Genomic DNA, 14567 nt, shown 5'->3' with positions numbered 1-14567 from the left:
GCTGAAATGTCACGTTGTCTTCATAAAACTCGAGTAGGTGCTCTGCTTAATGAGGGGCTATCAGCTATGGCACAGCTTCAGTGTGACAGGGCTTTCCGAGGCAGCCCAAGGGCTGGGAGGAGAGAGGTGGCTGTGGTGGGGCTGCTGCCACCTCAGCCACTGGAGAAAAGCCATATCATGGTGGTGAATAAATGCTGTTAGAGGCCAGGGAGATGTTCTTCACCAGCAGCCCCTGTGCCTCTAATGCAGAGACTGTTATTCTGTAAGACAGGCCAGTGCAAGTTCCTGGGAAATCTGTGGGAGAAAATCATGGCAAACATGGAAAAAGTAGAACTGTCTCTCTAGGTATTTCAATCCTTCTCATAATGGCTGATTTTGAAGTTGCAAAGATGTTTAAAACATTTGAATTATTCCTGGTGAAAATAAGCTACCAAGAGAAATATCCAAAGGTGCACAAAAAACCCCTTCTGTTTGTCATTTTTAACACGCTTGTACTGAAGTAAACATCGAGTCAATTCAATTTAGTCTTAATATATTTGTTTTCACTTTCTTTAGGAGAATACCCCCCAGGGACAGATGTACTTGGATAGCAAAGATGACAGTACAATTTCTAGACAACAAGAGATGGAGCTGAATCGGACATCTTTACATCAAACCAGCTTATCTGCAAAGGTGGCAGCCGAGCCATTGACGAGAAGTTGCAACGAGCTGCGGCTGTTAAAAGAGTATCATGGCATGGTAATGAGCCTTGGAGAGCCACAGACCCTCTGTGAAAAACCAGCAATCAGGGAGGATGACTGCATTGCTCTGGAGAGGGATTTCACTCCTGTCCCCATGCAGGGAAGGTAAGAATAAGGACAAGAATAATATCTTTTCTCCTAACCCAAATGAATTTTTATTTCCTCGCAAAGCAGATATGTATGCTCATTAAGTGAATGTTGTTCCTTCCACCCACATAGAGAACAGGAAGATTAATAGGACATAAGAGCAGTCTTAATTGCCATGGAGGGGTCATGGATCACCAAATTTCTGAACTATTCTCAGCTTTAATAACAGCCATAGGACAATTTTGCCATGCTTTCAAAATCAGACACGTGGCTTTTCTTCCCTACTTGGTGTCACAAAACACAGAGATAAAGCAGTTTTCATGTCCCATCCCTCACCTGTTTCAGAAAAATGCATTGTAAGGCCATGAAGTGAATCGCTATGGCTAAGACTGCAAACACTACAAGAGCACTAATAATGTGACTGTGACAGCTGACACACCACATATCAAGTGTACGAGGAATGTTTGCTCGTTGAGTGTCCTCTCCTGCACTAGGAAAGGTGCAGGTTTGAGGGTAAGCATCAACAATTCTATTTGTAAGTTTTTAGAAATATTTTATAGACCCCAAAATATTGCAGGTGGCTTTTTAAACCTTTCTTGTTCACGTTCACTTTGCTATACCCCTTTGCTAGCAGGATGGAGCAAGCTTTGCACCAGTGGCAGCCACAGGGTGTGGAAGACAGACAGAGTGAGCTGTCAACATTTTTGTGTAGTTTTGAGAAGTTGTGGAGGTGACTTGGCAGTGCCTAAAGCAATGCTGTATTTAATCCGAGGTCCTGCAGAGCACAGGCCTTGAAATGCTGCCTGGGGCTGTCTGCACTGAGCAAGATGACTTACAGAGCGCTGGTGGAGTAGAGTGCTAGCACAATTTCCAGAACCTGATGCTGGAGATTCTTGTTGCTCTACTGCAAATCATGAAAAAACAGAGTACATTTCAAAGAAGTTAAGGTTTAAATAATTTTTTTTTTTAAACTAATTTAAATTAAATAAACATAAAAGTACAATTTATTTAATTATGTAATTGAAGTGGATCAGAATTGTAATGCAGATAAGAATCCTGGGTCTTGCCTGTAGTCAGATAGAATTTTCATCCAAAGAACAGAATTTTCTTTTTATTTCTCTTTCTCCTTCCCTGTCTCCTCCTCATGTGGTTCCCTATAGTTGTTCATGTCAGATGGGAGGTGCAGTCCTGGAGGCTTTCCACAGTTCTGGGCATGCTGGTCACATCTCTGCATTGTGGAGTAGGGCTGAAGTCTGTCCCATGTTCATGCATCTCAAAAAGAAGAAAATAAGTTTATACTGGGAGGAAAGGAGGTTTGGGGCATTTTGGTAAATTCCCTGATCTGGGCAAGGGCAAGCCAGGCTAGCCAGATGAGCTTTGCTGCACTCCTTAATTACCTGCAGTGTAAGTGTGTCCTATAAGTCTACAGCAAACCCAGTCAAAGTTTTATATGCATCTAAAAGCATTTCCATCAGAGTGAGAATTTGAAATCATTATAGCTATGCTCGCCAAATATTAAAAAAATAATAAAATTGACAGCTTGCCCACAAAAGCCATATAAATCCTTTAGAAATTATTTTGAGTATTTGAGGATTTGTTGTGTTGACTAAGTTTTAGTGACAGAATCAAATCTTGTAAAAGTTCTTTAGTTCAGCATGTGGTGGGGGTGAGTTAATGTCATCTTGTTTTGAAAGAGCGTGGTGAGTGCAATGTAAATGTGAGGATGGGGGGAAGGCAGGGGAAGGGAAGGACTGGTGAGTCCGGAGACAAGACACTTGTGAATCCACATATATTTCCTGCTACAGGTGTGTTTACCAGGGCTATTTACTGTCCTGTTAGCTATCCTGGTGCAGGAACAAAACCCACAACTGTGTTCTTATGGACCAACTCTCACTCTTCTGGCTAAACTTCTTCCTGTTATGAATTTATGTCCTGGCAATACGTGACTTATTGTGAACCTAGGAACCATGGTTTGGAAATCATTGTCAGAGGTGCCAGAGATGAAAGCTACTAAATCACAGGGGAACCCACCTTTCTGCAAATGCAGGCAGTAGCTCCAGGTCTTTCAATAACATTAACTTTCTGTTGAGTAAACTGTAGTCACTGTACATGATTTAGGAGTGGATGCACCATTAAAGAGCCACCCTCATGCTCCCTTACAGATAAATGTATGTCTAATCTTCTACAGCAATATATTAGTTCTCAGGAAAGGAGCCTCTGAAATTTCTCCTTGTTGACCTTTACCTCCCTTGCTCCTCCAATACTATTTTTTTTTTTTTTTTTTCCCCCCCCGAGGAGATTAATCTTATCTGGCTCTTTTTAGCATGTATTTTAGCCAATGTACATTAGGTGCAGTTAAAATACTGATGTGACCTGTGTGAGCTCTCTAGTATGAGTAATTACCTTTAAATCATTTGGACTACCCAACAGAATGCAGATAAAAACATGGATAAGCCTTTGCGGCCTCACAAGTTTTTTGATTAGTTTCATTAGAATGAGAATTAGCTTTTAATGGAAATTGGTTCTTTGCTTGCAAAGAAAACTACTAATGATTAAAAAAAGAGAGGACCAAATACTTTTTTTTTTTCCTCCATAAAGAGGTTCATTAAGTTGGCATGTCTGTATGGTTTGTTTTAATGCATCTACTTAACTTAAATTGCTGAATTATCTTTCAGGGATAAGATCCCCAGGTTCTTTAAATTGTTCAAATGCACTCTGAGACAAGACTTTCCAAAGAATCTATTTAACAGAACAAGAGATTTATCTAGGTTTCTAAAATTACCTTTAAGAAAGTGTTCCTGAATTAAGTGAGGTCTTTTTCCCAGGGACATAGATGTTTGCCCTATTCGACATTTCCATTTGACTGCAGCACAATCCTGCAGGTATCTGGTAGTCAGTGTGTGTATTGTTTTGGGCTACCTGCTTGTCAAATGTCTTCTCTTTTACTTTGGGTATTGAAGAACATTACCATCTGACTCCAGTTTTTATTGCATTACCTTAGGATCCCTGGACTCCCTGTGGGGAGGTCTGGACCATCTACAGAGGTCACTCATTGTCTTTCTATGGTGTCTTTCCCCCTGAAATAAGCCTGTCTACCTTCTTGTGAGCAGCATACTTCCATCAGTCCTGCCCACTGTGGGAAATGCAGGCATGCCTCTCTGACGTAGACTGTGAATGAGCTCCAGTGGTGTTCAGTGGGAAAGCACCTGGCCCACGTGTATGTTTACACTGAACTGTGCTGTAGTTTGGCCCATTGGAAATACAAGTTTTAAAGTACTGCAAAATTGTAGTGAAATTTGGATTTTGATTTTGCACTTCTCTCACGCTCCTCAGTCTTTAAAAAGTGGATTGACCAGATTCATTTTCATTACAGTTACAGTTTTTGCAGTCTATAAACATTAATCTGAGCCATATGCCTCTTACCTTACAGGAAGATTTCACATTGTTCTGTGGCAACGTGGGCATTGCTCTTCAGGTCAGCCCTGCCACCTCCAAAAGCACAGGCTACTTCCTTCTATCATATCTCTGCATGTGTAGGATATTACCACAGAAAAAGGTCCTTGGTTGCCTTGGTCTCATCATCATCAGTGCTACTTCCATGGAAAAACATTGCTTTATATCAATCAAATCTGAAATCTGCCTTTGTGATCTCCAGGAAAGGAGTGGAGTGAGCTGTTTAGAGTTTAGGAGCTAGTGAGCCTCAAAGGCTGTCTACAGAAATGAGATTAACAGTAATTTTTAATGCCGTGTAGAGAACTACTTTGTGTCACTACTTAAAGCTACGTTGGTGGAAGAAGAAGAGCATTCATTGGAACATAGAAGTGGTGCAAGGCAGTGAGAGAAGGGAGTAATATGTTAACTAGACCCTGTGGCTTTCATTTCATTTTGCATTTTGGTCCCTTTCTTTCTCTGGTGTAATTGCTGGTTGTACCTCCTTGAGGTGGTCAGATAATAATAATGTCTTCTCAGACATTCATTGTGTTGTGAACTTTTAATGAGAAATTAGACCGTGGAAGCAAGGTGATGAAACCAAGCTCTAGTGGTACTCCACTGAAGTTAAGTTTGGATAGACTTGGCCCTGGAATTTGTTGGTCATTTAATAGAATAGTCCTTGGAACATTTTTTTTTTTTTAAATCTTTGTGCCTTTTTAAGAAGATTTATCTCTAAGAAAATAAAAAATAAACTCTTTTTTTGAATCTGCTTGAATTTATTTTCATCAAGAAAAATTATTTCTCCTGCCCCTCAGTTTCACTTACATAATGCTCACTTATGTAAGAAATGTGAAAACAGTCAATGAAATCCAACTCTTCCTTTACCCTGTATCTGTGGTCCCAGGACATGTAGGGAGAATGGTTTGCATTAACAAGGCCAGTGAGCTAAAAATGTCTGTTGTATCCTCAGTTTGCAGCAGTACAATGGAAAGATTACAGTTGTATTTCTTGTTAGTTGGAGAATCTGGAGACAATAAGGTATTGTATAGTGAGTAGTCAGTATGAAAATGAAGTTATGCCTTTAGCAGTGAGGGATTATAAATCTGGGTTTTGATTTTTAATTATATTGATGTATTGCTACTTTTAAAAGACACTTATGAGACTTAGAATTAGATGTGAAGAAGACATGGTTACTGTCTAAATAAGTAAAATTTATGTGACAATTTAAAAGCTTCTTCACACAGGGGAAAAAGACTGAGGGCAAAAAACCTCAAAAACATTCAAACCACATTTTTTTGTGTGTCCTAAGACTAATTCTGATCTTTGGCTATTAGAATAAAACAAGATCATCTTCTGTTCAACAGTCAAACAGGGAAAGCAGTCACTTTCACATCATCATCACATGTTTGTGTAGGAACCATTCTGATTTTTCATGTCAGTCACACAAATATTAGAGAAGAGCCCAGGACAGATAGATGACTTCACAGCAAACCACCACATTCATCATTCTCATGTAGCTTCTCGTGGTCTTGCTTGCTCCCTGAATTGTGACACTTGGCTTTCTTTCAGTTTCTTATCTGTAAGTGAATATTTATGAGTTTTGATTCCCTGTGAGGCTCTTTAAATGCTGTGACACTACAGTATTAAAGAGTTTTTAAAGTTAAGACTTTACTAATTGATTTAAATTGTTTCATTTGGTTTTGAATATACCTTCTCAAGCAGCTCTAGCAAACCTTTACCTTGAGTGGTAGGAAGTATAAAAGAAAGACAATATTATGTACAATAAGCAAATAAGTCAGTTATTGGAAAGTTCTGCTGTCCCCTTTTAACTTTCTGTTCCCCATTTCCTGGAAAAAAAAATCTTGAAGTGGTAATGGAAGTAAGACAGAAATGTGATTGTATGGCATAACTTGGCAGAGTGTTTGGCTTTTGACTTAGCTGTTTCTGTTAATGAAACATTCAGCAACAGACCTCACCCATGATAAATTTCCCCATGTTTGGAGTAATTTAATTTCTCTGTTGCTGTGTACTATTATTCTTAATAATAATAATCTATAATCATTATAATCTCAGTGCTTATTTCTTATAATTATTCATGATATCTCAGACTGATCATGCACTACAATTTCTGTTCTGTCATTGGCAGATTAAAACCATAACACTCCCATGTAGCCATGGAAATGCTTTTGATTCTGACAGGACATTATGGTAAACAAAAATCCACCACAGTTAATTTTTGTTTCTAAGTGCTCTGTTGAAAGAATCAGGGGATACTAACTGACTGTTTCACAATTTTCCAACTATCAGGCTAAAAATGACCTCAGTGAAATGAATTCAGTGAAAATTTTGCAGTGTACCCACCTCCAAAGATCAAATGTTTCCACCGAGTCCCTGTGACATTGCATAAAACTGCTGAATTTTGCAAGCAGCTGCTCTCTTCCTAATGGTTAATAATATGGTTATGTGGGATTTGTCTTCATCAGACCTCTTAGGCCATTTGTGGAAAGATGCCAGTAACATACAAGCTTCAATCCTCTTTGGAGTTGGACAGATGTTTCCTCATGTAAACCTCTGTTTAAATGGGGAAGGCTTTTGATGTCAGCAACGACTTTTTTATATTATAAGGTTGAAGGGTTAAGCCAACCAGACAGCCAGACTTTGAAAAGAAATACGTTGCACAGGGACAGTCACAGTTGAGCAGGAGGACATGCATGGGGCTTAAATAGCTGACATGAGGAGTAGCTATTCATGTAAGATAAAGAAATGACTCAGGCACTCAGTATCCCTCAATGAAGCCTTTTCTTTGAAAAACTGTTTGGTGAGCTTCATTCCTTGCTGATGTGCCTATGGGCAAGTGGCAGCTCTGAGACACCAAAGAATTTGTGGGAATACGAACTTTGCACTAGCAAGTGGTCAAATTATACTAATTAATAAGAATTCAGTTTTGTCTCCAACTTTCTGCCATGTAGGTGTGCAAAATGTTTATGTGGGGGAGGACTATTGAGCCTTTCGTAACAGTGACTGGGGAGAAGGAAAAGAGAGAGTTGGAAATTCACAGCCCTTACACCTATGGCTGCAACAGGTGGACATGCAGATAGTCAGTCACTGCAGCACTGTTGGGCAGTAAATGGTTTGCATGACAACATGGCAACTTTTTCGTGGGCCCAGGCCCTGCAGATGAAGAATAGAGCAAGACAAAGACCTGAAAGTGCAGCCAAAAAGAGTTGAGAAAGGGAATCATGGAGAAAAATCTGGTGTTTGACAGTGAGTTTGGTCCATTTAGCTTTAAAGCTTGAACCTCAGTGACCCTGAGGTAGGGCAGGAGCCCCTGAACTTTGCAGAGCATAGGAGAAGAGGGCCCAGGATAAGGACAGCTTGGCTTCATAGTCCAATAAGAAAAGAAGTAATGCTGGTGGGGCTCCTTTATTCTAAATGTCCTGTACGAGGTGGATGTACAATCTCCACTCTGCTCTGAGGGATAATAAACACATACCTCCTAACTCTTGAGTAAATGTGTGGGCCACCAGAGTCCAAGGTATTAATTTTTGTTTCCTCTTTCAATTTATCACTCTAAATAAATAATGAAACATAACTGAAATATCAACTGTAGCTCAAGTATTCTATTTTCTCTTTAAATTTCTTGATAATCAACTTTGGTTTGTTTATCTACTCCATTTACTTTCTCCTCGCTTGGGTAGCTTAGTTCATAATGAGCATTTGCCCAAAAATACTGTCTCAGCCTCTGCCTGGGCTACTGGAGCATGCTGCTGAGCATGGAGGGAAGAGAGAGAACTTTGAGACACAGGTGGTGGGAGAAGTATCTGGAAGGAGAGATATCAATAAAATGCAGAGACAGTAGGAATAGTGAGAAGGATTTGTGGAAACCCTTCCATGTGACTACACAGGGACACTGGTTGAAGACGAAATACAGTGTGAGGGACAGCAGAGTGTAGTAAGCTGTGGGGTGAATTAGGTAAAAACAAGTTAATGTCATGGTTGTAAGCAAGGCTAATACAATCAGTCCTCAGTTATGATAAAAAATCCTAAGTCCACCCAAAACTGCAGTTAACAAAAGAGTAAGAAACTGTCAGTCCCAAGCCTTGAAGCAAGGCAGCTGAATAAACATCACTCCTTGCTTACCCTGAATGTCTTGCACTAGTGTGTACTTACAGCTTGGTCTTCCAAACAAAAAAAAAGACATGGTAACTAGATAAAAACATGGAAAGCCATGTTCCCTCAAAAAAATCCAAACAATCCCACCCTGCAAGGGGTACAGAGAAACCTTTCCTTCCCCCCTTCCCCCTCCTTTTTCCCCATAGCTCACTTGTAGGAGCACAAGTTCTAGAGCACAGTTTTGCTGGGTGGTGGTGATGTGTTTCAGTCTGCCCAACACATTAAATGTCTCTCCCATTGCAATTAATTAACATCAGAGTGGTTTGTCCTCTTGTATAAGAAGCACTGGAAATCATTCCTCAGCCAGAGCAAAAATTTAAAGTGAATTAAAAAAAAAAAAATAGGGTCACAGTCTGTAGTCTGGCAAATCATATGGCTTTTTAAAACCTGCTGTTCATAAGAAGCTCAAGTGATTTACTCTCTGAAATACGCAAAAGCTGATAAATCAGTCACCAAAATGCCTACAGACAGTGACCAAGCAAGCAATTCTCTGCTTGGCAGGTACTCATGGGACTGCAGGGGCAACCTGCAATAATGGTGCTAATAGACCAGCAGAAGTCAGGGACCACACAGAGCTCTGTCCACAGCAGGTCGGAGCCAAGTCAGGGACAGCATAGTGAGCTGGAGCCAGGTCTGTCAGAACTGGGTAGGTTCTGAAGTAATGAACCTGGGTTTGTTCTTCTTTCCTTTGCACATTTTTATATGATTTCTTTTGGGCAGGATGAAATGGAAAACAGATTGGCAGTTACAGCAACTTGCAGTTTTCAGAAGTGCAGTTGAAGATACTGACTCAGTAGTGTCTGAATTAACATTATCTAGAAGCAGCTGTGAAAGGCTGCAGGTTTTGCTCATGCTTTCTGAGCTACTACCTGTTCCATGCTAGTCAGTAAGGACAGGGAACACAGTCCATCGGTCACTTACTCCTTAGTATCCTTGAGCAGAGTTTCTATAAGGACTTCTTTGCCTGAAATGAAGCTCTGGCAAAGCATTTCTGTCAAATGGTCATGCTGGCAGTTATATTGAACTGGTATGTCTAGCAGGGCATTGCACTTGCTGTTGAACTTGTTGAGCAAACAATGTTGAACACCTTGCACTTGAAGAGGAAGTGCCATGCTATTGATCAGTTTATTGTAAAATGTCTAATGCTAGATTAATGCAATACTTGCTTGAATAGTGTAGGTGAGTTTTCCACCCACTCTTGTGGTCTGATGTAATTTATTTTGTCTGCTGCTGAGAAAATAAAAATAAAAGTAGCTTTGAATATTGTTTTGTCTCTAACCATTCTAGAAGTGATAAGAGCAACTCTGCCTCCTCAGTCACACCAATGACGTGTGAGCTGCAATCCTCTTTAGGAGTCTATTGACAGCTGGTTCATCATCTAAACCTCTTAGAGTGAAAAGCATGAAACTGAATTTAGGGAATCTGTCTCATAAAAGGAAGAGTAAACTGGGAATGGAGGGCAACAAAGAATTCACTTCTGTTCTCTCTAATCTGTCTTTAATTTGTGTAAGAAAAACTGCAGGGCTATATTGTAATATTATATAAATACACAGTTTTGTTGCATCCACTGGCAGCACATGGCTTCTCTGCCAGGCTGCTCTGTGTGCTGTATCTTGAACATCCCAGTGCTTTCCAGTGTAGGCCAACAAGAGCAAATGCCCTACGCAGAAGCAGTGCAATGGAATTTGTGCATTTTAGATGTTGTTTTGGCTCATGTCTACTTGCTATATTGTAGTCTGTGCCCCAAAATAAGCTAAACTACAAGCGCAAGGAATAGTGATTTTTAAGAGGAAAATTTTGAACATCAGTATGTGGAAAACTTTTATTTTTAATCACAAATAAAATGGCAACATTAACTCATTACAAACCCTTTCATAGTTGTATGACAGCCTTGAAGAGGATTATAGGGTCAGAAATACTACAACCAACCTATTTCAACAGAAGTCAGACTGTTCTTGGAAGAAAAGAACGATAGTCTTAAGGATTTGTATGTATGACTATTGTGCTAATCACAGTTTTGAACCTACAGGTTCACCAACAAGAGTTGAAAGAGCTCTGTTATGTCATTGGACCTGTTATGCTTTCCTTCAGCTGGAAATCTGACGGTTTCGAGGCAGAACACACAAGAACTCCTTGTCAAAAACAGTTAACAGACATACCGACTTATTTACAATTTAGAGTAGGACTGATTCATTCAATTTTTTTTGATATGTCAATCCAACAAATGTTTCAGGCTTAAACAGGCATGATGTAGGAGAGAGAATTCTGGCTCTTGATACTTGTTAAACACTGCATAAATCTGGGGAGATTTAGGCCATACATATAATGTTTTGAGAAGCCAGACTTAATTATTGACATCAGTTTCCTTATTTGTAATGGAATTTATTTACTTGTATGCAGAATTAATCATCAAGATCCTACCTGTGTTGCATATGTACCTCTTCAGGGACGAGGTCTTCATAGTATCATGGACTACATCACATTTAGTCTTCATTAATAAGAAGTTTCAACTAGGAGCATACCTTGTCATTTTGAGGTTGCAGTATATTACCAAAATAATATATAAATTGGAATAATACTGCAGAGCTGAGACTCTAACTATACCTCTTGCAATGAAGAACAAATGTTGATAGAGTCCATCCTTCCTTTCTAAATAAGTGGTTTTTTTTAAAATTTAATAGGTCTATAAGGTTTTGTTTTGTTCAGATCTGTTCTTTTAGCTCTGCCATGTGCCATGGTATTTTTTCTCTCTAGCCCACAGTTTTTCCTAATGCTTCTGGAGGAGATAACTCCTGTAGCTTTAGTTCTTTCACTATTCTCATTAACTTTCACATTGCATAATATTGGAATAGTACAAAACCATTTTTTTTTCCTGTGACAACGTGCTATGGGCTTCTTCTCATAAACATTTTTTATTTTGTCTGCATGTTTTTAAGACATTTCTTTGCAGTAGTAACCTACTTCTAAGTGCCATGATGCAGATGTGATTCCATTACTTGGGCTTTAAAGCTGTTATATTTTTGTGTAGAGGAGCAACCACTACTCCATTCTTGAAGTGCAGAACAGCTACTTCTGCATTAACTTTAAAGAACAATGTCTGATTGGACATTTTAGTGCCTGTTTTATTGCTGTTTGTTACTTCCTTTAGCGCTCTGCTGCCTAGAGTATCCACTTACCTTTTTCCTTTGCATTTCTGTATTGTCAGAGTATCCTTCAGTTTTCCTGCTATGTAACACTCTACAGATAATTTCTTTGTGCAAGCTGCCTGTGCAGGCTGCATTAAAAAGCCATTTGTTCGCGCAGCGGCTGTTTATCTTGGCAACAGTTTCTGAAGTTATTTTATTCAAAAGATATATGTGAGAAGCTGTGTTTTGTTAGCACTACACTTTATCCTATGTTCAGGCATCTGATGTGTGTTGAAGGCATCTCTTATTTGGAGGTGCTGTGGATTCAAAAGCACTAAACCTTTTTGATCTCTTTGACTTTATAATCAAATAGCTGTCTGGTCTAACACATAGCAAAGGACAAGCTTTGATTTTTTTTTTTTTCAATGAAAAGCCTGCTTTTTCATGCTTTATAAAATGCTAACAAGTGTTTCTGATTGAAAATTAATAGATTATTCAGGTGCTATATCTGCCTGAAGAAACAAAACACTTGTAAACATTCTTCTGTCTTTAACGGTCTAAATCAGTTGTGCTCTACAGCATCTCTGCCAGGGTGGGACCAGTAACAACTCTTCATCTCAAGAATGCTTTTAGAGACAGACATATCTTTCTTGCTTCTTTAATGGGGTTCATTTGGAGGACCTGCTGTTTTTTTTTTTCATCTGTCTCTTTGTATAGCAGCTTGGAGCCTTCTGCCTTAACAAGCGGAAGAAGACAGAAAGAAGTGTATAACAATGGGCTGCCATGCCGGTGTGGGTTTTCCCCTTTTCTGTAGATGATCTCTTGCTGAAGAATTACTGGTGTGGAATTCAGCAGCACTGACACTTTTACTTTTCTCCTTTCTTTTTCTTTGGGAGCATAGAGCAAGGACCTCATGTCTGGATGGCCAGAAATTTTCAGTGTCTTGAGAGGAAAGAGTCATGTGTCTGTGTGGCTGGGAGGGATGATGTGCATCACTACGGTCAAGAAATATGATGTATAGTTAAATAGTGTTGCTGGAACAAAGCCATCTGCTGTGTGGGAAAAGGAATTTCCTCCTGAACCCTGAGAGGCATGATTTTTGTTTTTTTTGACTTCTCCATGTTCATCCCTGGAGAAGGATTTCAGATTAAATCAAGGGGAAGGGAAGTTGTTATGACATCATTATTCTTTGGTTTTGTGATCACTTCCCCACTTGGGCGGAGACTTGTTGAATATAATTTGAACGCTACTCTGCATGAGACAAGAAAATTCTTAGAGTTTCTTTGGACTGCATTATTTGTAATCCTTGTTGTTGTTGTGGTTTTTTTTTTGTTTTTTTTTTTTTTCCTTTTCCATCTTTGAGAATCTTAGTTGAATGTGTTTCATTGGCACTGCAAAAAACCAACTTGTGTTTTAAAGCTGCTTGTTAACATAAATGAGATAGTTCCTTGTCTGCCTTTGAAGCTTTGAGATACCTATAGATACTTGAGGCCTTTCAATCCAGGAAAAGATGTCTGGTAGCAAACCAGAACCCAAATCTGTAGAATGAGTTTTGTGGGGCTTGTAAATCGCATATGTTACCATATTACAGTGATCATAGGGAAAGGCTATTGCAGAGAAGACCATCAACTTTCTGAGATAAAACTGCATTTATTCTTGAATGATTTCATGAAGTATTCTTGAATGATTTCATGAAGTATTCTCGAAACATAAGAGTAAATATTGTACTGTTATCAGCTACCTTTTTATTCTGTTTGGTTTCTCCAATTCGTAATATGCTTTAAAAATTTTCGTCTCTGATATAACGCAAGGTGAAATTCAATGGTCAAGGATGTGGATCTATTCTGTATTGGAAGTTACTTGTTAGGACATTGTGAGGAAGTCATATTTGGAAGGACTTATTGATAGTTCTTTGTATTTCTCATCAACACTGAATAACTATTTTGGTGAAAATTCTTTTGTACAAGAAAGAGATTTCATCTAAGAGCAAATAAAAAGTACTTTTTGGTACACTGTAATATAGACATTGTGTGAGGCTTATACATTATTTACAGAAGAAATCTTTCTGTTATCTCAAGGTTAATTCCCCAGGTTCCTTGCATGGTCAACATGGGAGATGGGGAGGATAAAAATTATTAGAAGAGACCTCTTGCTTGCCAGTTTCTGTAACTTTCCTAGACCAGACTTTTAGATGGCAAGTTTATATGAATAACCTGAGTGTCTTATGCATTGTCTTATGCAAAATTTTGTCTTTTACATTAATTTTGTCTCATACATTATGCAAAATTTTAGCATTTTTTGCTAGGTCCAGTCCACTGAAATCAGGATCTAAATAAAGGCCTTATTAATTTTCCCAGTTATATTACAGCTTATGAGAACTGGACAATTTACCAGATATGAGCATTCTTCAACTTGCCTAGTTTGATTGTATTGTGAGCAAAGGACAACGTACAAATCCAACCAAGCTTACCGTAGTTGTCACCCATCATAATTTTTTTTTAAAATAAAGCTATATTCAATGACAACTTGAATTTTACTGTAGCCTGCTGCTTGGCTCCATCTTCTGTCTTTAGCATCTCTCCAGGTACAGAAATCAGTCACATTTATAGAATCATAGAATTATTTAGGTTGGAAAAGACTTTTAAGATCCTGAAGTTCAACCATTAATCTAACTCTGTGAAGTGCTGGCCTCTAAATCCCCAGCCCTGAATCAGGGTTTACATATGGGTGATGGCCACAACCAGGCAGGAAAGACCTTCCTGATTGGTTTTCACCCATGGCCTGGCCAATTTTAGGTAGGAGACAATTAGGAGATTACCACCAGGTGCCCTAGCATAAAGGCTGGTTCCACTTTTGGTGAGTGGGGGTAGTTTATTTATGTAGTGTTTCTAGATACTGAGAGGGTTTCTTGGCTGTCTGCTGCAGTGGTGGGATACCAACACAACGGAGAGCAGAGGGAGGATTACATCTGTAATATTGACACTGTTTTTTGGCCATTGCTATGTGATTG

At 39.1% G+C, this 14567-nt stretch overlaps 1 protein-coding gene across 1 annotated transcript in view; it reads left to right on the top strand.

Annotated features, from left to right (window-relative positions):
* The first annotated feature begins 576 nt into the window (after positions 1-576).
* Positions 577-14567, top strand: part of OCA2 (oculocutaneous albinism II) — a 168635-nt gene continuing 154644 nt past the window's right edge. Inside the window, exon 1 of the mRNA XM_008941656.1 lies at positions 577-845. Within this exon, the coding sequence (XP_008939904.1) occupies positions 577-845 (269 nt within the window). The remainder of the gene's footprint in view (positions 846-14567) is intronic.

This window comes from Merops nubicus, unplaced genomic scaffold (assembly GCF_000691845.1).
Source record: "Merops nubicus isolate BGI_N331 unplaced genomic scaffold, ASM69184v1 scaffold2316, whole genome shotgun sequence".
NCBI lineage: Eukaryota > Metazoa > Chordata > Aves > Coraciiformes > Meropidae > Merops > Merops nubicus.
Note: the sequence above shows the minus strand (reverse complement) of the source record. Positions and strands in the feature narration are given on the sequence as shown.